At 32.4% G+C, this 24941-nt stretch overlaps 3 protein-coding genes, 1 long non-coding RNA gene and 2 pseudogenes across 4 annotated transcripts; 3 read left to right on the forward strand and 3 right to left on the reverse strand.

Moving 5' to 3' along the window:
• The first annotated feature begins 420 nt into the window (after positions 1-420).
• Positions 421-2332, forward strand: LOC108821001 (cytokinin riboside 5'-monophosphate phosphoribohydrolase LOG5). Its single transcript, XM_018594047.2, has 7 exons — positions 421-679; positions 766-863; positions 975-1005; positions 1084-1183; positions 1604-1674; positions 1796-1939; positions 2071-2332. The coding sequence occupies exons 1-7, from the start codon at positions 548-550 to the stop codon at positions 2200-2202; spliced, it is 708 nt and encodes a 235-aa protein (XP_018449549.1). The 5' UTR covers positions 421-547; the 3' UTR covers positions 2203-2332.
• LOC130498759 (uncharacterized) lies at positions 1235-1971 on the reverse strand. The gene is made up of 2 exons (XR_008937694.1): positions 1832-1971; positions 1235-1672 (listed from the first exon to the last, which is right to left on the reverse strand). It is a non-coding gene; the product is annotated as an uncharacterized LOC130498759 (long non-coding RNA).
• A 5293-nt stretch (positions 2333-7625) lies between the features above and the next one.
• Positions 7626-11733, reverse strand: LOC130498758 (acetolactate synthase 2, chloroplastic-like; annotated as a pseudogene).
• LOC108823131 (acetolactate synthase 2, chloroplastic-like) lies at positions 8678-10337 on the forward strand (annotated as a pseudogene).
• Positions 11734-18289: 6556 nt separating the features above from the next.
• LOC108821542 (lysine histidine transporter-like 7) lies at positions 18290-20827 on the reverse strand. Its single transcript, XM_056992839.1, has 7 exons — positions 20705-20827; positions 20583-20657; positions 20133-20293; positions 19837-19970; positions 19337-19752; positions 19104-19235; positions 18290-18920 (listed from the first exon to the last, which is right to left on the reverse strand). The coding sequence occupies exons 1-7, from the start codon at positions 20825-20827 to the stop codon at positions 18435-18437; spliced, it is 1527 nt and encodes a 508-aa protein (XP_056848819.1). The 3' UTR covers positions 18290-18434.
• Positions 20828-23374: 2547 nt separating this feature from the next.
• Positions 23375-24172, forward strand: LOC130498744 (uncharacterized). The gene has a single exon (XM_056992307.1). The coding sequence runs from the start codon at positions 23375-23377 to the stop codon at positions 24128-24130; it is 756 nt and encodes a 251-aa protein (XP_056848287.1). The 3' UTR covers positions 24131-24172.
• Positions 24173-24941: the final 769 nt, after the last annotated feature.

The following is a 24941-nucleotide window of genomic DNA, read 5'->3' on the forward strand; positions in this document are numbered from 1 at the left end:
AACATTGTATGGAGAAAAGTGGAGACAAACGGTTCGATGATATGATGAACCATCTTGCTAGAAAAAGGAAAAATTTGATAGACCTAACACACAAATGTATTATGACATCATCACACCAACTTTGAATATGAAGTTAGGAACGTGAGAAATCAATGTTTGTTATTTTGATTATTAGAAATAAGGAGTTGTGATTAGTTTGTCACACTTGTTTTCCCCTTCAGAAGTTTTAATTTATTTTTGAACTGGGTTTATTTTTCTTTTGTTCTTGTAATTTCTTTGAATTTTAGTTTATCCTAAAGTGTTTTCTTTTATTTTTTAAAACTTTAAAAGCAACCACTCTTTAAGCCACAAAAAGAAAAAGCAGAAAGCTTGTTACTCGAATGTAATTGGATATATGTGGAACAGTACTGTCTTTGTTGCTTTGTTGTGTGTGTCTATATAATTTCTTGTCTCATTGTCTAAGTTGCATCGCAAAGTGAAACAAGAAAGAGTTGGCTTGAACCACACGTCCTTCTTCCCATAAAGAAACTTATTTTCTTAAAAAAAAATGCAAACTGTTTTGGCTAAGAGGATGGACACAGTGAAGTCGAGATTCAAGAGGGTTTGTGTGTTCTGTGGAAGCAGTAGCGGAAACAGAGAGTGTTACAGAGCTGCTGCCATTGATCTAGCTGAAGAGCTGGTCGGGTTATGTTTATACCATAATGAGAATCTTGAAACCTTTGAAACGGGTCTTGATTTTATTGTCTTTCTTTGCTTTTGGAACAGATTACGAGAAGATTGAATCTTGTGTATGGAGGAGGAAGCATTGGTCTCATGGGTTTGGTCTCACAAGCTGTTCATGAGGCTGGAGGTCATGTGCTAGGGTATGCTCCTTCAATCAATGATCTCTTTTTTACCTTTGTGCCCTTGACTGGTTAATGATCTGATATTACTGTGTGATTTGCTTCCATCTTGCTTTGCTTTTATGGGTTTAGGATCATACCAAGGACTCTGATGGACAAAGAGGTACGCTTAAACAACTTTCTTTGCTTGAATGAATATTAGTGTTCAAGGAACTTCTTGAAAACTTGATTTGTATAATAGATCACTGGAGTAACATATGGTGAGGTAAGAGCTGTGGCTGATATGCATCAAAGGAAAGCCGAAATGGCGCGCCACTCTGATTGTTTCATTGCATTACCAGGTACAAAGTAATTAACTACGTAGCTTAGATAGTTTGCAGACCTTAAAAGTTTTTGTTACTCATTAGGCTCCTTTTAGAAACTCTTATCACACTGCACATACCACATCTAACTATTCTAAGGAGAGTACAATTGTCAAAGTAAGGGTGTCCCGTGTCCATAACCTTATAAGAGATCAGTTGTGGCTGGTTTGTAATGTAATCTCTATGTCAAATTGGAACATAATATTATTCCATTACCGCTGCAATTAAATGTAAACGGTGGGTTCTTACTTGATAGTTAAGAAACAAGAGACTATTGCAGTTATATTGATCAAATAATCCTTGTAAACTTGAAACTCGGCCAGGGTTTTTCGAAGTTTACATCTTTCTTCCAAAAGAAGATTTATTAATAATTGCTCTGTTCATGCAAATTGATATCAGGTGGGTATGGAACACTGGAGGAGTTGTTGGAAGTAATAACATGGGCACAACTTGGAATCCACGACAAGCCTGTAAGTGAAAAAAAAGAAGACACTTCACTTTCCACTGTTTGTTGCTCTATGAATCACTAACCAGAATAAAAATATAAAATTCTTGATCTTGTGTGTTTCCACTTTGGGGGAAAAACTGTAGGTGGGTTTGTTAAATGTGGATGGTTATTACGATTACCTCCTCACTTTCATTGATAAAGCCGTTGATGATGGTTTTATCAGGCCATCTCAGCGCCACATCTTTGTCTCTGCCCCTGATGCCAAAGAACTTGTTCAAAAACTTGAGGTGTGTTCCCACCAAAACTTTCCTTTGCTTTTCTTCCCCTTGAGATTCTGACTTAGTCTTGTAAAGATGAAGATAACAAAGATAAAAAATAATTCATCACAAAGTTAACTTTTGTTTTTGATTTTACTCAGGCATATGAGCCTGTGAGTGATGGATCCATAGCAAAATCAAAGTGGGAAGCTGAGAAGAAAGTGCAACAGCAGCAACAACAACAAGTTGTGTTCTGTTCTAACACAAGCATGCAGACAGAGATTTCTCTTTAGACTTTTAGAGGGTCTTTTGTCGAAAGAATATTCAAGGTCCAGGGATAAAAGTCAGTGGGAATTATAAGTTTGTTGTACTGCATATTATTTTGCTCCTACCAACTAAATTTCTAATTTTAGATTAAGGAAATGCTGCTAAAACAAAAGTCCAATATTCAAACAAAAGTCAAATACACACAATTGTTGTGGCTTCTACTTATCCAAACATAGCCACAGCCAGAAGCACTAAAAGACAAAATCAGACAAGGAGAGCTTGCGCCCTTGCTCAAGGAAGAAATGTGTTGACCCAGTCAGCGAGTATGGGCGAAGCAGTCTGACCAATATCTAATGTTGGGACGAGCGATTTGCATCCGCACCGCAGGGAATGTATGACTTCACCTCACAAATCGAATATGTGCCTCATCAGCAAGGACGATGAGCTGTCTTTTGTCTCATTCGGATCATCTTGCGACTATGGAAAAAGGCCTTGTCGATCGAACAAAAGACCAACTTGTCTCCCAAGCAATTCTAGAGAGAGATTTTAGAGAGACAACTTCACGACCTCGATTCATAGTATGTCTGTTTCTTGCTTTAGAACCAGAATTGGAATCGAAACTTTGTTTGGAGGTTTATAATATAACCTATTTAACCTATTTAAAAACATGTCAGAAACTTACAATTCCATTTAAGAAAACACAATATAAATAAAAGAATATTGTTTTTTTAACATAAATTCTAAACTTAATCATTCTATATATTAAATGAAAATTTATTTTATTGACTTATGTTGACGTGTCACTCATACATGTAGTCTGAAAAATCTTTATAATTTTATCGGTCGATGATTTTTAATTTTTATTTATTTTAATCAAATCTAAAAAGGAAATCACATAATCAATTAATGTTAGTTGCCAAACTATTTAAATAGTTTTAAGCATAATCATTTATAGTATCAAATGGTATCAAATATGTAAATTCTATATAATATTTCATCATTCCATTTTTCACTAGTAGTCTATTTATAAATTATATGAAGTATGTTGTTAAAAATCTATCTTATTAAATCAGAAACATTACAACTTCTTCTAGATAAATTTTAAAGGTGGACTTCATATATTTAAATTAAATGTTTCATTCTTTATATATAATACATACCATAGTCTAACTTTGCATTGATGTATTTCTTTAAATACAATTCCTCTTTTTGTCCATATTCCATATATGGTTTTCACATTTATTACATGTCGATTTAAATAAGATAGATACTAAGAATAATAAAAATATTAATCTTACTAGAATTACCCTATACAATTCATTTTAAACTGATCAATATGCTTTCATTGGCCATATTGATTTTATTAGTACAAATAACATTAGGTAGATAAGTCATAGACATATACATAAAGATTTGACTATTCTTTAACTATGTTGAGCCTAATCTACTTTCTAAAACAAATAACACATAGCTTTATATATTGTATAGAATATACTAATATTGTAATACTTATACAATAATACTAAAAACAAACCAAACTGAAATATAATATATATCTAAAATGCTTTGAACCATTACACACAAAATATATTAGACCTCAGAGATAAAATTCACTTTCAAATTATGTAATAATTATTTTAAAAAATTAAACTTCGTAATGTACAAAAAAACATAAGTTTTATATCAAATTTTGTGTTACAATAAAAAGACACAACTCGCGCTTGCAAAGTGTTATTTTTACATACGAAAGATAGTTTTGGTATTGTTCTTTAAACACAAAATTAAATTAAACAAACTCGATACTACATAAAACTAAACAATATAGAATGCATTTTAAAAATAAAATCCGTACGGATGCGCATGGCCTTTGCAAAAATCGTAGATATATTTATATAATATATAAATATATTATGTTACATATATTTTTATATAAATAATACCCCAATGTAAGTTTTGTATGATAAGTATTGAAGATACAAAATATATAGCACTATATATTTAAAATAATATATAAAAGATCTACTTTACGTTATCATAAAATTTAAAAATCAAATTTAGTAATTAAACACATTGCTTATTTAAACACATTAGTACCACATTGTTATTTATCAAAATTTTATATTAATACACTTGCAATCATGTATAACATTTAGTACAAATAAAGATAAAAACAAATTGATTTCCGCTCGGTCGAGCGGGTCATGATCTAGTTTGTTAGTAAAACTAATATATTAGCTTTATTTTTCTATTATAAACAATTGTAAGTCAAAATATACATATATAAAACATATAATTTTAATAAAAAATATTTTAATAACTATTGATGCATCATATATCGGTTTTATTAATTATTTAAAATAGTTTAAAATCATCTGTGATGATTAAATATATATATATATATATATATATATATATATATATATATATATATTTAAAAAAAAATAAAGCCATTTATATTGATTCATTAGTAATGATTTATACCAAATGTATAATAGTATATAATTATATAAATATTTGGTAATCATTTTAAGGTTTTAAATCATCAGTAATGATTATTATATCATTAATAAGAGCTTACAAATAAATATATACATATATACCATATGTTATAAATATTTATAAAACAAAGAATTTCTCGTTATTTATAGGAGTTTACAAAATGTTTATGATGGTTAATAGATTATAAATCATCACAAAAGATTTAAAAATCTTTATAAATTTATTTATAGGAGTTTAAAAAATATTTATAAAATTATTTAAAGTTAAGATTTGAAATTATTGATCATTTATAAAAAATATTTTCTTGAGTTATAAAACCATTTATTATGATTTATGAAACTATTTATAAGGATTCTAAAACTTCTGAGAAAATAATTCATAAAATTTAAAAATTGTAAATATTTTATGTATTACTTATAATTGTATTGTTTCCTTTTTAAGAGGTTTTAAATGTTATCAAATCAGAATCAATCGAAAATATTATTTTCTTACGACTTCATCATTTTCAAAAAAAAAAATTCAAAATCTCAAAAACAAAAAAAAATTGTTTCCATTTTATCTAAAAAAGTAACCAAAAAATTACATCAATCATAAAAAATCCAATGAATATTATGAATAAAATTATATTCCGAAATTTATGAATTTTTTATATTATTAACCTTTGATTAAATCAACAGAATTCACATATGTATTGTTTTGTTTCTTCTTAATAATTTTTTGTGTGTTTATACTTTAGTTGCAAGTGTGGATCTATTTGTCACATTAGTTGATGTTTTGGATTTTAATAATTTTATGAACGAAAATTTGATCTACAAACCAATTAAATATATGTTCTAACAATAATGTTATAAAACAATTTAATAAATTATTGATTTGTAAAAGATGTAAAAACATTTAACTAAATACTACGTAAACCCTATTTAAAATTTTAAAAAGTATTAATAAATAAACTATGTTTAAAATTAGCTACCAAAAGTTTACTTTCGGTTTTAAAATATTTAAATATATTATCGCAGATCGAAAACACAAAATATTATGTTATATCAAAATTTGTACCCGAAAATTTGCGGGCAACCACCTAGTAGTATTAAAATATAGAAAATAGAAATATGTGAATGTTAAAACTAATACTAAAAATTATCTTTATGCATTCAATTTTTTAATTAGAGATATAGTACATATATTCAAATGAATTATGCCAATTATTTATGATATATTAAAATAATTAAGTGGATGATAATTTTTATAAAATTAATTTATTTGTATTTTCACAATTATAATATGAGATGATTTTAAATTATTGCAAATGAATAAATTATTAATTTTAATTTAAATCATATAATTTGAATCATAAATTTTGTAATTCTAATATATATATATGGCTTACGCTTCCAATACATATATGAATTTCTAACCTTTTTTAAAAATTGCTTTCTACGCTTCTGCGTATCCACTTTCAATTATAGAGCATCAGTTTCAGTGGGGGATAAAGTTGGCAAGAAACATGATTTCTCTAAGTCTTCTCTGATCTTTGATATATTTTATATTAGGACCGGCCCGTCATACGGGCGGGATAATAAATTGAAAATAATTTAAATAGTTAAAGTAAATATTTTTGATTATTTTTTAATATATATTTTTATTTTAAAATATTATGTTCTATATTAGTATGAATCATTATTGTATTGATTGTTATTCTTTATTCAGTTTCATTCTCATTATAATTAACTTAATTTTTTTTACGATTTATAAGATTATTTATTTGTAATTTTATTCTGTTTTTACTGTTTTTATTTAATTGGTGTAAAATTGTTGATTTATTTGTTTAATTTGAAGTTCTTTATTGGATAATAAATTTGTTACTTTTTACTTTGTAATTTCGTAATTTTAAGGGTCTTAGAACATTTATTTTTTGGAGTTCTTTTCTTCAACATCTCCTACATATATTTTGATTAATTTGTATCATCTATATTTTCCAATATATATATATAATCAATTTTGAACAATGGTTATAATTGTATTTGCATAGTATTGTTATTTTCTTGAACAAAATAGTTATTAGAAATATATCTTTTTAGATATATTATTTTGAAAATAGTAAAATAATAGGTTAGATATGACATTTATTAAATAATAACTAAGTTAGTTGTAAAAAAAAAAATAGGAAGTTAAATAAATGTGATGGTCTAACCTAAACTATTTGCAAGTAGATAAAAAGTTCTGACTCCACCTAAACAAAAAAAGTTCTAATGTTTTAAATTTTTAACAGTATTGTTACATATTAAATTTAAATATTAAATTTATATATTATGATCCAGTCAATAATATTTCTGACTCCACCGTTGTATATATATATATATCATCCACTCACACGTCTACTCTCTGCCTAAACAATCCATTTGGTTAACATATTCATTTGATATTGTAAACTATTCCGAGTATTCGAACCACCTATTTTTGTTGGTAGGGAATACATGTTTAGACTAAAATGCATAAGTTCACTTTTACTACTGACTAAATTTCCGCCAGCCTTGTCTCTCTGATCACATGTTTAACAAAACTTTGTTTTCTAGCTCATTTCTATAAATACTATAACAGCAAAACTTTACTTCAATTCATTTCTAATTTTTTCTCTAGAATAGATATTACCATTTTTCTATATCTAAAAGAAAAAATATCATTATTATACTACAGAATCATACTTTTTATTTTAAAAATGGTCATTAAAGTGTTAACTTGTTATAATTATAACTAAAACATATACTTTTAGAGAAACATGTACAAACGTTATATACAAAATAGAAACACAGTTTAAATTCAATTTTTTCACAATTATAACTAAAACAGATAATTTTTTTTTGAAAAGTAAAACAGATAATTTTAAGTCATTTTTTATTAAAAGAGGATTCTTTATAGGTCTGTGATGATTTTACAAAAGTTAAAGTGAGTAGAGATAAAAAAAATTAACTATAATAACCAAACGGTATTAAATACAAATCACAATAAATATGGTACTAAAATTTAGTGGGGCACAACGATAAGAAATAGAGAGTTGAAGAAAAGAAAAAGAGAGTAATTCCACGGGACGATGCGTCGATGGCCACTAAACAATTCATTTGGTCACACATATTCATTTGATATTTTAAACTATTCCGCGTATTCGAACCACCTATTTTTTGGAAGGGAATATACATGCTTAGACCAAAATGCATAAGTTTGCCATCTTTAGTTACAGACAAAATTCCGCCAGTCTCTGATCAAATGTTTAACATCATCCCATCAATTCATTTCTAATTTTTTTTCTCTAGAGTATGTATTACCATTTTTCTCTATATCTAAAAGAAAAAAATACATTACTATGTAAACTCTTAATAAAGGAATGTGTTGGTTGGCCATATTAGTTAAGGCTGACATTTTATTCCTTAATTTTGATCTGATTCGTTATTCGTTTCGAAAGATCCCCGAATATCCGTAAGTTTTCAAATCAAAACAAATTTTAAAAACCAATATCCCTTAAAAATGAAACAAATCACAAATACTAAAAATTTAAGAGTCGGATATCTGATCCGCTTCGACTTATATATATATATATATATAATCATATATAAAGTATAAATGTATAATTTTATATAACTATTATTTAAGCATATAAATTGAGAAAATAATATATACTCTTTATAAAGTTATAATTTTTCAAAAAATTTATGTTTTATAAGAACATCTAAATAATTTTTTTTAAAATTATGAAACATATAGTTTTACTAATCTTTATTTTATATTATATTAAAGATATTTTTGAAGATAAAAAGTGTCTTTTGATCACATGTATAACAAAATGCTATAGATACATCACAAATGTGTGTGTTAAAGATTATAATATGTTTTCATACTTTCAGCATATTTGCCTATATAAATATACAATAAAAAAATATCTCCCTCACAACTCTTATTTAAAAATAAAAACGATTCAGTTTCCTCATATTTACTACTCCTCTACGTATTATGGCGGTTTCTTCAGCCTATTTCTGCACCATGTTATTTCATCCATCGTCTTCGATAACATCTTCCAAAATCTCCCTCTCATTGTTAATAACCGCTAAAAAACCCCCCTTCGTCTCCGTTATTGGCGACTCGTACAAAGACGATGCATCTTCTCCCCTAGAGAAACCCACCACTTTCAACTCTAGATACGCTCCTGACGAGCCCGCAATGGCGCATACATTCTGCTCAAACCCCTCGAGCATCAAGGTGTGGAAGTAGTCTTCGCTTACCCAGGAGGCGCATCAATGGAGATCCATCAAGCCCTAACTCACTCCACCACAATCCGAAACGTTTTTCCTCGCCAGGAACAAGGAGGAGTCATCTACATCGCCACTTCCAGCCCAGGAGCTATGAATCTCGTCAGCGGAGTAGCCGATGCATTGTTTGACAGTGTAACTCTCATCGCAATCACAGGACATGTCCCTCGCAGGATGATTGGTACCATGGTGTTCCAGGAGACACCGTTGTTGAGATAACGAGGACTATAACGAAACATAACTATATTGTCATGGACGTTGAAGAAATACCTAGGATTGTGTAAGAAGCTTTCTTTCTAGCCACATCTGTTAGACCCAGACCGGTTCTAATTGACATCTCCAAATATGTTCAGCAACAGTTAGCAATTTCTAACTAAGAGCAGTCTATGCGTTTACCTGTCTACATGTCTACGATGCCTAAGCCCCCCCCACAATTTATCACTTAGAGCAGGTTGTTAGGTTGGTTTTGGAGTCGAAAAGGCTTGTCTTGTACGTTGGAGGTGGTTGTTTTAACTCGAATGAGGAACTGTGCATGTTTGTGGAATATACTGGTATCCTTGTTGCGAGTACATTCATGGGCCTTGGATCTTATCCTTTTGATGATGATGAGTTTTCTCTGCAAATGCTAGGAATGCATAGAACAATGTATGCTAATTACGCTGTCGAGTATAGTGATCTACAACTTGCTTTTGGTGTTCGGTTTGATGACCGGAAAGCTTGAGGCTTCTGCTAGCCTGACCAAGATATGCACATCAACATCGACTGAAATAGGGAAGAACAAGTCAACTCAGGTGTCAGTGTGTTGTGATGTTCAGCTAGCGTTGCAAGGGATGAATGAGGTTCTTGAGAACCGACGAGAAGTGCTTGACTTCGGGAATTTGAGAGGTGAGTTGAACGAACAGAGACAAAAGTTTCCTCTCCGCTTCAAGATGTTTGGGAAAGAAATTCTTTCACAGTACGCCATTAACCTATTTGACGAGCTAACCGGCGGGAAGGCAATTATCACTACTGGTGTCAGGTCACACCAAATGTGGGCGGCTCAGTTTTACAAGTTCAAGAAACCAAGACAATGGTTGTCTTCAGAAAGTCTCAGAGTAATGAGATTCAGACTTTCTGCTGCCATAGAAGCCTCTATTTCCGACCCGGAAGCAGTTGTTATGGACATCGATGATGATGGGAGTTTCATCATGAACGTTCAAGAACTCGCAACCATCAGGGCTGAGAACCTTCCAGTTAAGGTTCTGTTGATTAACATTGAGATGAAACTCCCATCACCATCGATGTTGTACTACTGCTTCCGGATTGGCAATAGAGGCCTCTACGGCAGCAGGAAGTTTGAATCCCATTGCTCAAACACCTCTTGAAGACAACCATTGTCTCGGTTTCTTGAACTTTTAAAACTGAGCCGCCAACATTTGGTGTTGCCAGACACTAGTAATGATAATTGTCTTCCCGTCGGTTAGCTTGTCAAGTAGTTGAATGGCGTACTGTGGAGGAATCTCTTCCTCAAACGTCTTAAAGCGGAGAGGAAACTTTAGTCTCTGTTCGTTCAACTCACATTTCCAATCCTCGAAGTCAAGCACTTTTCGTCTGTTCTCAAGAACCTCGTTCATCCCTTGCAACGTTAGTTAAACATCACAGCACACCGACACTTGAGGTGACTTGTTCTTCTCGATTTCAGTAGAGTCGATGTTGATGTGTACTATTTTGGCCTGACTAGCAAAAGCCTCAAACTTTCCAGTCATCAAACCAAACAACAAAAGCAAGCAGTAGATCGCTATACTCGACAGCATAATTAGCATACACTGTTCCATGCATTCCTAGCATTTGTAGAGAAAACTCATCATTGTCACAAGAATAAGATCCAAGGCCCATAAACGTACTCACAACAGGGATGCCAATAAATTCCACAAACATGCACAGTTCTTTACTCGAGTTAAGACAACCACCTCCAACGTACAAGACAAGTCTCTTCGACTCTGAAACCAACCTAACAATCAGCTCTAAGTGATAAATTGTTGGGGGGGGGGGGAGGGCTTAGGCATCCTAGACATGTAGACAGGTAAACGCATAGACTGCTCCTAGCTAAAAATCGCTAACTGTTGCTGAACATATTTGGGGATGTCGATTAGAGCCGGTATGGATCTAACAGAAGTGGCTAGAAAGAAAGTTTATTGCACGATTCTAGGTATGTCTTCAATGTCCCATGAAAATATAGTTATGTTTCATTATAATCTTCGTTACCTCAACAATGGGTGTCTCCTGGAACGCCATGGTACCAATCATCCGGCGAGAGACCTGTCATGTGATTGCAATAAGAGATACACTGTCAAACAGTGCGTCAGCTAATCCGCTGACGAGATTCATAGCTCCTGGACCGGAAATGGCGATGCAGATTCCAGGTTTACCAGAGAAACGAGCGTAACCCTTGACGGCGAAGACTCCTCCTTGTTCGTGATAGGGAAGGACGTTTCGGATTGTGGTGGAGCGAATTAGAGTTTGATGGATCTCCATTGAAGCGCCTCCTGGGTAAGCGAAAACTACGTCAACGCCTTGACGCTCTAGGGCTTCGACCAGTATGTTTGCGCCACTATGGGGCTTGTCCCGAGCGTATCTGGAGCTGAATGTGCTGGGATTCTCTCGATGTGAAGTTGTGCGGTCTCTGTTATTGGAGATGATGGATGAAACAGATACATGAGTAGGACGGCGCCAGAAGGAGAGGGCGTGGTTAGCGACACCGGAAAAAGACTCTAGAAGATGTTATCGGCGATGATAGAATGCTGCAGACTGAAAAAGGAGTCATGTTAGTACAAGAAAGAAATACGAGGAATGGTTATTGTTTTTTTTTAAAATGAATAACCCCAATACGAGTTTGTTTTTAAAAATCCTCTCAACTAGGTTTGTTCCTCCAAACTAACTTTATTTAGTGAATTAGTTCCTCTCTTTCGGATTTATTTACTTACTTTTGAAGGACATTTAAACACTTATTTTATAAATTATAGTGGAAAAAAAGTCGCTCCTTCTATTCAATCTCTTTATGGGGTAAAGAAGAAGATAACAAACTTAATAGAAATTTTGGGTTAGTACCATTAATAACAATGAATAATACGAAAAGAACTTCTTCTTTTTTGGCAATGTGCATATCATAATTACTTATACAACCGGTAAATCTTTAATTTAGGGGGTTTTCATAAATTGAACATAGTTAAGAAGTTTTACCATTAAAAAAAAAAATCAAAAGTCTAAAATATAATAAATTATCTAAAAATTAATAACTTTAATTTTCAAAATTAGCATTTTAAAAAATTTCTATAAATATATGAAACTGATTGTTTATAAAATCAACATTATATTTGTATAAATTAAAAATGTAAAAAACAAGAAAATATAAGATAAGATATACATTTTATTATCTAAAGATTTATTATTACATTTTTATTAGCTAAGATATAAATTTTATATATTTTCTGGTTTTGTAGTTTCATATATTTACAAAAAAATTGTTAAAAATGATAATTTTGAAAATTAAAGTCACTAATTTTTATATAATGTTATTATATTTTAGTTTTTTGATTATTATTTTTTTAATTGATAAAATCTCTTAACTATGTTTAATTATGAAAAACTTCATAAATTAAAGATTTAGCGATTGTAAAGGTAATTATGACATGTATTGTAGAAATGGTTTAATTCACTAGATAAAATTAGTTAGGAGATTTTCTCGTTAAATAGTGGGGTTTTTACCCAAAAATCACAATTTAAGTGTCATTAAAGCATGTGATATAATTTAATAAAAGAACTTATCTTTGCGGTGGAGAAGAAACAAACGTTCGAGGTGGCTCCTCGGGGATTATTGAAGGCGAGTTAAAGACGTCTCTACAAACGGCTTGTGGAATCGATGAAACTGATGGAGCTTGAACTCAGAAACGAGCTTCTAGCTACGGAGCTGTCTAAGATGTGGACAGTGCCGAGTAAAGCACGTGACTGTTGTCCTGCGTTATGAGAAAAAAAAAACAGCTAATCTGAGATTGGCGAGGGTTGATTGATCTATGAGATCTACTTTGAATAGATCTCTCTCTCGAGCTCTCTCTCTCTCTCTCTCGAGCTCTAACTTGGAATTTGAAATCTGCAGAGATCTGAATTTGAGATCTGTTTCTTTTTTAAAAAAAAAGAAAGAAATGGGTGGAACAAGCAAGAAGACGACGGATCAAAAAGCTGTATTAGACATTGCATCATGGCTCTTCAATGTCGTTACTTCCGTTGGAGTCATCCTCGTTAACAAAGCCTTGATGGCTGTTATGCCGTAATCATGAATCCAAATTTAATAATGAAATAATGATTGTGAAAACTTATCTCTTTCAGCGATGACTTTGTTTATATAAATCGTGATTGATCTTGGGCTCTTTGGTCGGTCTTTGGTGACATTAGAAAGCAAAGCTTTCATGAGAAAGCTTCTTCCCTTATCCAGAGACCACCATGGTTTAGTTGGTTTGCCGAGATCTTCTACTTCCCATATCGATAGCTTGAGGTGGCTCTAGATATAGGATTCTCCCAAATTTGTGTGTTAGGTGTCTGTCTATCAAAACTTTCCTTTTTCCGACAAGCTGGTTCATCATATTAAATATTATCGAACCGTTTGTCTCCACTTTTTTCCATACAGTGTTTCGTCCTTTGACTCAACGTGTCGAGTTTGGGTTGGTGCAAACTAATGTAGCTAAATTTTCATGGGTCCGACATCATGACCCATATTCTTGGTGTATATGTGTCAACTTGTAAGGAGTGTACTTCTCCTGACACAACATTCCATATTATTAGTTTGTTCGGTTTACATATCATATGTACTTGGAAACTATGGTAGATTGCAACTAAACCGACACATAGTTCGAATTTCTGAAACCAAAAAAAACACACAGTTCTTATCTGCTTAATGCTTATATTGGGTCAATGCCTAACGTTGATTCGGTCAAAGAAATGCTAACTCCCTTTTAAGTAGGGGTTCTTATTATTTTTTAATGCTTTTAAGTAGAAAACGTGACTTAAGAAAGTTAAGAAAATCCAACATGTAATTGCTCCATTGCAAGGCTCTGGATCAAAATGTTTTTGATAGCTTTGTTTGGTGAAAAGATGAAATTGTTTTTGATCTAAATGTATTTGACTGTTTTGTTTGGTGAGAAGGAGATAAGAGAACAATGTTTTGTTCGGTGAGATGGAGAAGATGAAAACTGTTTGATAGTTATGCTTGGTGAGAAAGAACTTTATATGGAGTGGACACAATGTTTACACAAATCTGTGATACACTAGAGAACGCAAGACTAGACACAACAATGGCCCGTGACACATTGATACAACAGAGTCCACTACACAGGACATTACTTTCAAACAAGAGTACACAAGACTAGACACAAGAGTGTCCCGTGACACACTGATATAAAAGAAGACAGCCAGAAACCAAATCATAATTTTACCGTTTGGTAATATATCTTTGTAGAGCCTGAGATCGAAAGTTTCAAAGAGACTGTAACCTTCAGTTTCTGATGGGCATTTTTCTTCATCCTTATCGTAGAAGACAATAGGATGATTTCACATGGTTATGCCAAACGTTTTGTCCATCTACCGTGACCCAGTCCACGACAGTTGCAGCAGGCTGCTCGTACCATTCGTCCAGCTGCATTCATATACAAACAAAATGCTGTTTGTTACCCCACATTCATTCATTATTGTAGTTTCTATAAACCTTGGAAAAAATGCGTGTGTGTTTAATTAAATCGATAATAACCATGTCCAAATAATAATTAATAGTAATGATAGTGAGCTTAGAAAGTCGAAGGAGTTTCCTACCAAACCCCATACGCATTTGCAGTGCTCCAATGAAGTTTGAGCATTGCTCAGGCAACCATTTCTCTGCTATTGTATTTATCTTGTTTTGTGGCGATTTCTAGGCAATGCTTAGTTGTCCTGCACATTGTATCAAGCAGAAATAAATTATATTGTACAACTGAGATGATAGCGGTGCATCATTCACACGATAGTATAGACGAGCACTGACTTACCTTTCATATTCTTGCTGGGAATGGTATGCATGGCTTAGTAGAGAGCGACCACTTTCAACTAAATCCTGATGTATATTCCACCAAGTTGATTGCTTTTGCTAAATCTTCCAACACACATGCCAGGGAGCCTCAAGCAGAACTCAAGAGACTCTAGCACCGACGCCAAACTTGCACTTGCATCTGAACCCTCCAAATCTGAAAATAGCAAGAAATAATTACAGCCAGAACTAGATTAAAGCTGTAACATGCATGTCCTACAAAATCAATTGGCTGGAAGAATATTTACCATGTTGGCTTTGAGAAGAGTAGTATATATGGTTTCAAGTTCGGATCTGCGGGCATCCATCTCACGACTAAGACAGAAACAAGTAAAAGAATCAACAGCCAGAAACCAAATCACAATTAATCGAACACAACAAACTAATCAATCTATATATATATTTATTTAAAACTGAAAACAAACACTCGCCCAACTAGTTTCTTTTATAAAAAGACACGGAATATATAAGAAATGCAGAATAAAATATTCTCTAAAATATTTTTATTCGCACATTTCCTTTTATTTTGAAGGAACACAAATTTATTCTCTCTTATTGTTCCCATTTTTGTTCTTAAAAAAAGCTATCTCTTGTTCTGATCGCAACCAGGGGCGGAGGTAGGATGAAATCGAGCTGGGGGCAAGCATAAATTTTCACTATACGTATTCTTTTTGGATTAGAAGCAATTGTACAAATGTTAATCTAATTCTTAAGATTTTTTTTTTTAAAGTAGACAGGGGCGCGTGACCCCGTTACTCCTTCTCTCTGTCCACCCCTGATTCCAGCGCTCCTATCTAATCAAAAACTTCAAAAACCTATAAATATCCAGAGTATCTCATAAGGCATATGAGCCTAGTGAGTGATGATGAAACCATATGAAAATCTAAGTGGGAAGATGAGAAGTTAAATACTATTTTTCAAAAATAACACCAATCAAAAATATACTAATATTTGGGTATACATTTTAGTGATTATTTTTCAGGGTTTAGTATTAACGAACTGTAGTTGGATTTATAAATGTTCAATAAATATTAAAAAAAAATAGTTTTGTTTTGTTTTATCACAAATATTATCACAAACTTGTGGTAGAAATAAAATTTCCCTTTTCTTAACAAAAAAGCTACATGAATAATAAGTCAACGACTCCTTCGGTCATTTATGACCAAAGACTAAGGGGGATGTATTCAACCGAGAGTTTTAGGTGATTTGTATTAAAATGACAAATCCACTGTTATTCAAACATGAATTTTAAAACTTCATTTAAAATCCACTGTTATTGAATTTGACATTTCATAAAGTACTCTCAAATCCACTGTTATTGAAACTATTTTAAGTTGTGGAGTTTTAAAGTTTTGAGGTGATTTTAGGGTGTTTGGGTGGAGTGTCTTAGTTAAAAAAATAAAAACTCAAATCTCATAGTTTTAGGTGATATTCTAGAGTAGTTTAACCAAAATCACTTAAATCTCTGCAACTTATTGAAATCATCTAAAATTCTATTAAAAATCAAATCACATCAAATGTTAAATTAAATACACCCCCCTTAGTAGCCCACAAAGAGTCCACATGGGTGAATCATCTTTTTCTTCTACTTACCCTTACAACTCTTATCCTCCTAGTTCATCTTTCGAAAGTCTGACTTTTGCTTATTTACTCAGGCATATGAGCCTGCGAGTGATGGAACCATAGCAAAATCTAAGTGGGAGGCTGATAAGAAAGTGCAACAGCCGCAACAAGAAAAAGTTTCTGTTATAATAGAGATGAAATTTGCTCCAATGGTACTCTATTTTAGAGTAAAAATTAGAGTGATGAACAAAAAAAAAACAACTTACTCTATATTTAGAGTAAACCTATTTTTCACTCTATTATAGAGTGAAAGATAGAGTACTATTGGAGCATTTTTTACTCTAAACTCTATTTTAGAATGAAAAATAGAGTGGAGTTGGAAATACTCTAACACAAGCATGCAGACTGCTCTTTAGACTTTCCGAAATTATTTGGTCTAAAAAGTATTCAAAATCTAAGGAGAACAGTCATAATGGGAAATATAAAAGTAACGAGACATTATGTTAAAGAGAACATAAAAGAAACAAGCTCTTTTCCAAAAAAAAAAAAAAAACTTAATCATATGGGAGTAATTAAAGAGAACAAAACATATTTCATCGGTGAAAGATGTACCAAGTTCAAATTTGATATCTCTTGATTTTTGTTGTGTATTTGTTCTTATGTTTAGAAAGAAAGAAGAACTGAAAGAACTTAATCATATGAAATGGTCTTTGTATATTAGTTTATGTAGAAGCTACCATTTACACCTCTTAACCTATTGATGTTTTTGATTAAAAAAACCCTATTGATGTTAAGAACTGAGGCTCTGAATTTGATTAGAGATTTAGAGAGTGACTAAATTCCATCTTCAAGATCTTTAATGCATGCCAACCACACGCAAAACGCTGAGAGACGCGCCTAAACTTCCCCTGTACATTTTCCCCTGTACATTTGTGTGTTAGGTCTATCAAAACTTTCCTTTTTCTAGCAAGCTTGTTCATCCTATCATTGAACCGTTTCTCTCCACTTTTCTCCATACAATGTTTCGTCCTTTGGCTCAACGTGTCGAGTTCGTGTTGGTCCACACTAATGTGGCTAAATTTTCATGGGTTCGACTTCGACATCATGACCCGTACCTTGGTGTATATGTGTCAACATGTAAGGAGTATACTTCTCCTGACACAACATTCCATTATCAGTTTGTTGGGTTTACATATGTACTTGGAAACTATGGTAGATTGCAACTAAACCGACACATAGTTCGTATTTCTGAAACCGAAACAACACACAGTTCTCATCTGCTTATATAGGGTCGATGCCTAAATTTATAGTCATACATTAATTTGTAAAACAACGTCATTTTGGACAGATTTTGTAAAATTAAAAAAAATTAAAAAGTGACGGATAATTTTATAAAATTTATCCAAAATAAAGTCTTTTGATAAATTAAAGGATGATTATTACCTTTGATAGTCAATATATATAAGCACGATTTTGAGAGTTTATTTTTATTTTTTATTTAAAAAAATTATTAAAAATAACGTTGTTTTGATAAATTAACGAATGACTAACACCTTTAACGTTTAGTATTAAATAAGCACGATTTTGAAAGTCTATATATGTAGTATTTTTAAAATTTTTGTTTAGTTCAATATGAAATACGTACTACTATATAAGTCCGTGAAGGAATAGACAGGACGCATAAAGTTCATATAGTATTTTAAAAATTTTGTTTAGTTCAGTGCGGAATACGTACTATTACAAAATTCGTGAAAGAATAGGCACAACGCGTAAAGTTCATATTAAAATAAACAACTTTCCGAAATATGCCCTAGGGTTTAAAAAAGTTTGCATGTAAACCCGTATCAGCCAAACGCAAAGACGAGCCAACCACAAGCAAAACGCTGAGAGACACGCCTAAACTTCCCACCAAAACGTTAAACAACCACATCAAGCTTTTCCTCTGGGGATTTTTGAGAGATATCCACATGAAACACGGGTATGTAGACGTAACAAGCAAGCCTACTGCTCCGATAAGAACCGCAAGATAAGTCATGAACGAGAATCCAACGGCTATTAAGAGACTAACCGAACCCAATAACACGCGCAACATCATCCGGACAAAGAAGGAGCAAGGCTTTTGTGTCTTCGTTATGTACAACATCTCTGCGTTATCACATGATGGCATTAAGAATATCGGATATGAGCATAAGCAATAGAAGATAAACGTGAGGTGTATGAAACAAGCGGCTTGCTTTGAGTAGCCTTGTTCGTAAAGTTTCAAGTAGTTGCCTATTGGACCTCCCGTAGCCGGAATCTATCATAAAAATAAATTCACAATAAAGCATTAACAATAAATATTGGAGATATCGTAGGGAGAAAGCTATTTATCTTGTGGATCAACTACTATGAACCGTTAATGTTTGATTATGAAGTGAATTATGTGAACCTACACAAAAGAATAGTATATAAATCGTAATCGTACTTTGACATAACATACCTTGTCACCGTATGCCCAATATACAACAATGGCTACTAGAAACATGCAAATCGCGATGATCACATGAGAGATCACCACGGCTCTCCACATTGTCTTTCTCGAAGGATTATTTGGATCGGAAGGTAGAGTACCCTACAAATATCACAACAAAACCTTGTCAATACTAACCAAAAGAGAACTTAAGTTGAAAACGTAAAATCAGTTTTAAATTGTGATTTTCTCAATCTTAAGACCTGTATCTCTAGGACGAGGTTGTTCCCGCGAAATGCCATAGCTATCATTCCAATTGCGTTGATAATGTTTTCGAAACTTGTATCATTTGTAGTGTAAGAGACATTGTTTTGATGATGATTCCTTTCATTAGCTAGAGGTAAAGTCCATACTGCGGTGGAATATGCTACGGCCATAAGACTACCGACCAACGAGATTCCAAAAAGAGAGTTCATGTTCGGAAACTGAGACATGACCACAGCGAGGATGCTGAAGATCAAGAAGCATTGCACGGTAGTAAGTGGCTCTGTGTCATTTTCAGACATAATGAGTAGAAGTTGATTTATTGTTTTCCCTCCGGTTATAACCAGAATTGCACAAGCTCCTCCTGAAAGATACATCACAGGGAATATTCCCAGAAGTTTCCCAAGCCTCACACCTATATCATATTATTTCATGACCACAACAAGAAACGGTAAACGACAAAGTTCGAAAGAATTTGATAGATTTTTTTTTGTATTACCGAATGAAGCAATTACAAGTCTCAAGTATCTACTGATACGTATTCCTTGTACGGCTTCGTGGAGATTAACAAGAAGCCATATTGTGTAAAGCTTCCATGCAAATCCCACCGTTAAAACAATCGTTCCCCATAACCTGGACAAAATAATATTTTCAGAGAGCACATATTATATACAATAAACTAAATAGTACATAATACAACTTACACATTAAAAACGTTATTACACAATACTAATCGGAACTTTAGATCCGAGAAACTAATGAATAGAGAGAGTTTAGTTTGATACGATATTTTACCATCCAACTGTTGCGAAAGCAGCAGGGAGAAAAAGCAATTGGAAACCAAGTCCCGAACAGATAAGATGAAACGTCGCCGTGTAAACATTCCCTTTTCTTGATTCTGTGATCGGCAGCCACTCTTCCACCGGGATCCGTCCACCATCACCATCATCGATGAGCTAAACCTTTATACGAAAGAGAACCCTCACCAACGAGAGGGATCCCGACCGTCGTCGGGAAGTAGCCGCGCGCATAGATGATTCGAGGGGTCCCGTTGAACTGCTAATAATCAGAACCTAGATGTTAGCAGTTGCTATCTCTTAGCAGTTTAATGCGGCCTTTAGCCCCGATTCGCGTACAGCCTTTCTCTCTGTCAGGTCACTGCAGAGAATGTGTCGATCTCATCACCTTACCAACCAGGGCCTATGTATACAAAACTGGTGCACCATCTGCAATCGCTATATATACCTGACCGGGTTGATTGAAAGTGCCCCTACGGACTGGGACACCTTCTTCCAGAGCATTCTCACCATCTGTACTAGCCTTGCATGAAAAAAGGATGGCCACTCCACTCTATTTCGACAAAAGACCCATCCCCAGCCGCTGGAGGTTGGCTGTGGATCCCTGGAGAGGTTTTGTGACATGGATGAAGGAGAACCATCACTTTCTTGTAATTCTAACTCAAACAACATGGCCAATTTTATCTCTAACATTGTAGGAAAAATTCAAACCTCTCTCTTTCTCTCTCTCTCGAAGATTTATAACGTACAGCCACAGGCTGAACGATGTTATCTTTTACTATTTCTTTTCGACATTCACTGTATTATATAGCTAATTTTTTTTTGATCAACTATATAGCTAGATTATCGGCTATAATTGGGAAGCTGCATTAAAAGTAGTTGAAATCGTAAGATGTGACATAAGCATAATGACGTAGTTAGTTGTGTCATTTTCTTACATTCTAAAGAGGAAGAAACTGAAACCAGCTATCTATTCAAAACCAATTATAGGAAGAAATCAGCCATCAATTCAAAACCAATTATAGGAAAAAAAAATTGTTTGCATATAGACCTTTCGTCTCTTGTCTATATTTATTCATATTGATTGCAAGAATCTTTAATTACTAATCATCAAATAACCTTCAAGATTCAACTACGAAGTACCAAAATCTTTGGAAACAATGTCGTGATGAGTAAAAACCCACTGGTCATTAAGGGTGATTAGATCATAGGACTTAAGAGTTGTTACTTTCACCACAAGAAACAAGAGAGACTTGAATCTTCTTGATTTTGTTCTCTAGTTCTAAAGTGTTTAGGTATTATGAAACTCTTGTTCTACAATTAAAAGCCACAGTAACTTCATGATACTCGGACATACCTTGAGGAAGGCCTATGCATTGTCGGCTTCTACAAGAAACGCTGCATATGCATTCTTGAGATGATTCATATTTTATTATCTTAACATAAATTATATATGTCCAAAATAATATTTATATCAATTGAAAAATAACAAATGAATGTACAAGGAGGTGACGGTAGCAGCACGGTTCATGTCATTAGTCATTACCACTCTGTACTTCCAGCTCATGTCATTACCACTAGATCTTTATACAAACATATAGAAACAAAATTTGAAGTGTAGGAAGCAAACAATATCTGATTCAATCTCCAGAATATTAAGTTTAAATTGTGCATATTAATGTATCCACGAGTGCTACGTTAATATCATATGCAGCAATGAGCTGGAGAAGACATTGCAGAAACATCGTTGAACCAACTTTAATTAAGACTAGATTTTGACCCGCCTTTATATATTTTTTTTTACATTTTTTTATAAATTTAATTTTTATATTTATGTTTTTATTTACGTTTTTTCATTATATAATATCAATATACTAAAACAGGAATATGACCTATTGATATATGTGTGGTCAAATTATTTTACGATAATTATTAAAACCTCTTATTAATTATTTAAAAGAAATATTATACAAAGAAAAATATAAATATGATTAAAAACATAAATATAAAAATTAAATTTCTAAAATATGTAAAACAAAAAAATATACCAGCTCTTTTAAAGGCGAATCCGAATCTAGTCAATACTATTAAAATAAAAACATAATGTATGGTAAAACTATTTTAATACAATGATTAAAACCTCCTATTAATTATTTAAGAGAAATGTTATACAATGAAAAACACAAATATGACTAAAACATATAAATATAAAAATTAAATTTCTAAAAGAATATAAAACTAAAAAATATAAAAAGGCGGGTTCAAATGTAGAAATCTATTTAAAACCCGTTAAACTAAAATCTCTAGAATATCGGATCATGATAACAATTTTTAATTTTAATTTTAGTTGTTTAGTTTTAGTTTTAATTTTATTTTTTAAAGAAACATAATTTTATGTTTGTGTGTTTGTATAATCATATTCTGTATGATATGAATTTAATAGAATTGATAAGTTTTGTAAGTATGTACATGTATCATATGGTAAGGCTTCGTCTTTTTGTCAATATTCAGTCCAAATTATTTGTTTTTTTTATTTGAACATAAAAACAGGAATATAGGGAAGTTACGAACGGTTAACAATATTCGAAGCCCAAATTATCGTTTCATATGCCGAGGGAAGTTACGAACGGTTAACAATGCTCTAAAGGACCTTTTTAATTGGTCATACAGGGTAATTAATATAATAGATTTTGACCCGCCCTTAAAAGGACGGGTAAATTTTTTGTTTTACATCTTTTAAAATTTTTATATTTGTGTTTTTAATTATTTTTGTTTTTAATTTGTATAATATCTTTTTAAAATGATTTATAAGAGGCTTTAATAATTATAATCTTTGTATAATATCTTTTTAGCCAGTTACGTGATTAATGACCATAATTAAGAAATTAAGAAATATAATTATGCAGTAATGGGCGTTCACAAAAAAGCCGATATTAAATCATATTGAATCATGCGCCCTTTTGGGCTGTTACGTGATTAATAGCCAGTTACGTGATTTGGCAGTTATATTAATACAAAAAGATATATTAAAGATGTATTTAGTAGCAGTTATAAAAATTAAAAAGTGGACATAACCCTATATCAATTGGACATGTTGAAGAATTAATAGAATAGATTCCAAATGTCTCCCTTCTCTAAAGGTGTATATATATGCAATCAGCAGAGAGCCAATATACACATAACAAACATCTTTTAGCTCTCTAAACCTTCTCTGAATCTAAGCAAAGCTAGACCATAAAAATGGCACTTTCTTTCCATGTTCGTTCTAACAGCTTCCCTTCAAGACAACACCCTCAAGCCACTCATGTCGATGAGCAATTGAGCCGATTGAGATCTTCAGAGACAGCTTCAAGCTCTTCTATCTGCCAAAGACTTAGCAACCTTCAAGATTTACATGATTCTCTTGACAAGATGCTTCGTTTGTCCATCACTCAACAAACTTTATCTCAAGAACAAATTGAGATGATTCTTGATGGATCTATCAAGATCTTGGATTTATGCAACGTTTCCAAAGACGGTTTATCACAAATGAAAGAGAGTCTCAAGGAGATCGAATCGATTTTAACAAGAAAGCGTGGAGATCTATCAGCTGAGATCAAGAAATACTTAGCTTCTAGAAAGTCTCTCAAGAAATCATTCCAGAAAGTACTCAAGAATTTGAAAACCGGCCACAACAAAAACAAAGAGTCTTTGGCTGTATTTGGAGAAGCAGAAGCTGTAACAGTTTCTTTGTTTGAATGTATGTTTACCTTCATGTCTGGAACAAAATCTTGTGGCAAATGGTCACTGGTCTCAAAGATAATGAGCCAGAACAAAGCTGCATGTGAAGATGCAGAAAATGAATTCACAAGAGTGGACTTGGAGTGCCAATCAGAGAAGTCCTTGAAGATTGAAGATGTGCAGAACTTAAATTCGTGCATTGAAGATCTTGAAGATGGGATAGAGTTACTCTCTAAATCTTTGATCAAATATAGAGTCTCGATTCTTAACATCTAATAGGTTATAGTGCCCAAAATATTTTTGTACAAATAGGATATGCTTGTTAACAAACTCGAAACTAATACAAGAATCTTTCATATGATTAAATTATATATTTTCTTCTTTAATTTCTAAACATAAGAACACAATATCTTTAAGAAACATGAAACTTCAATACCATATCATATCCCATCTCTGTACTTCAACACTTTCTTCAATACTTACAAAATTCTGAAACTATGTTGCTTATGAATTAAATCTTATTCTAATCTCATTTCTTTTGCTTCTTCACATGCCTTTAATCAACGAATGTGGATCTGCCTATACTTCATCATGGATTCATACCTTAATTCTTAGTTTGTTGATTTTATACTTTCTTTGTTTATTTATATTTACTCTGTAATGCTCCGTCTTACTCTGTTCTGCTCTGTTTAGCATTCTTACTCCTGTTTAGTATTGTTAGTGTTTTATTTTAACTTTAATACAAACATTTTCTGATGGATTTTTTCTGTGACTTAGAGCCGACTGATTCAAACGCATTGGTTACGGTTGCGTCTGCGGGAGTTTGTGAGTGCGGATGGTTATGATTTCAAACGTTTTGTCTGAGTGGCACAACGTTTAAAAATTATTACGTTTGTGAAATATTTATGCTGACTGATTATAAAATACTAGTATTATCTCCCATGCATACACACGGGCATTTTTTGTGATTTTCAGTGGAAATAAATTTTACTTTGAGATTATATAAGCTACAAAGAAAATAAATGTTATTTTGAAGGTTATATTTATTGGTAAAATTTAAAAGAAAACTAAAAGCTTGTTGTTTATT

This window comes from Raphanus sativus, chromosome 8 (genome assembly GCF_000801105.2).
Source record: "Raphanus sativus cultivar WK10039 chromosome 8, ASM80110v3, whole genome shotgun sequence".
NCBI lineage: Eukaryota > Viridiplantae > Streptophyta > Magnoliopsida > Brassicales > Brassicaceae > Raphanus > Raphanus sativus.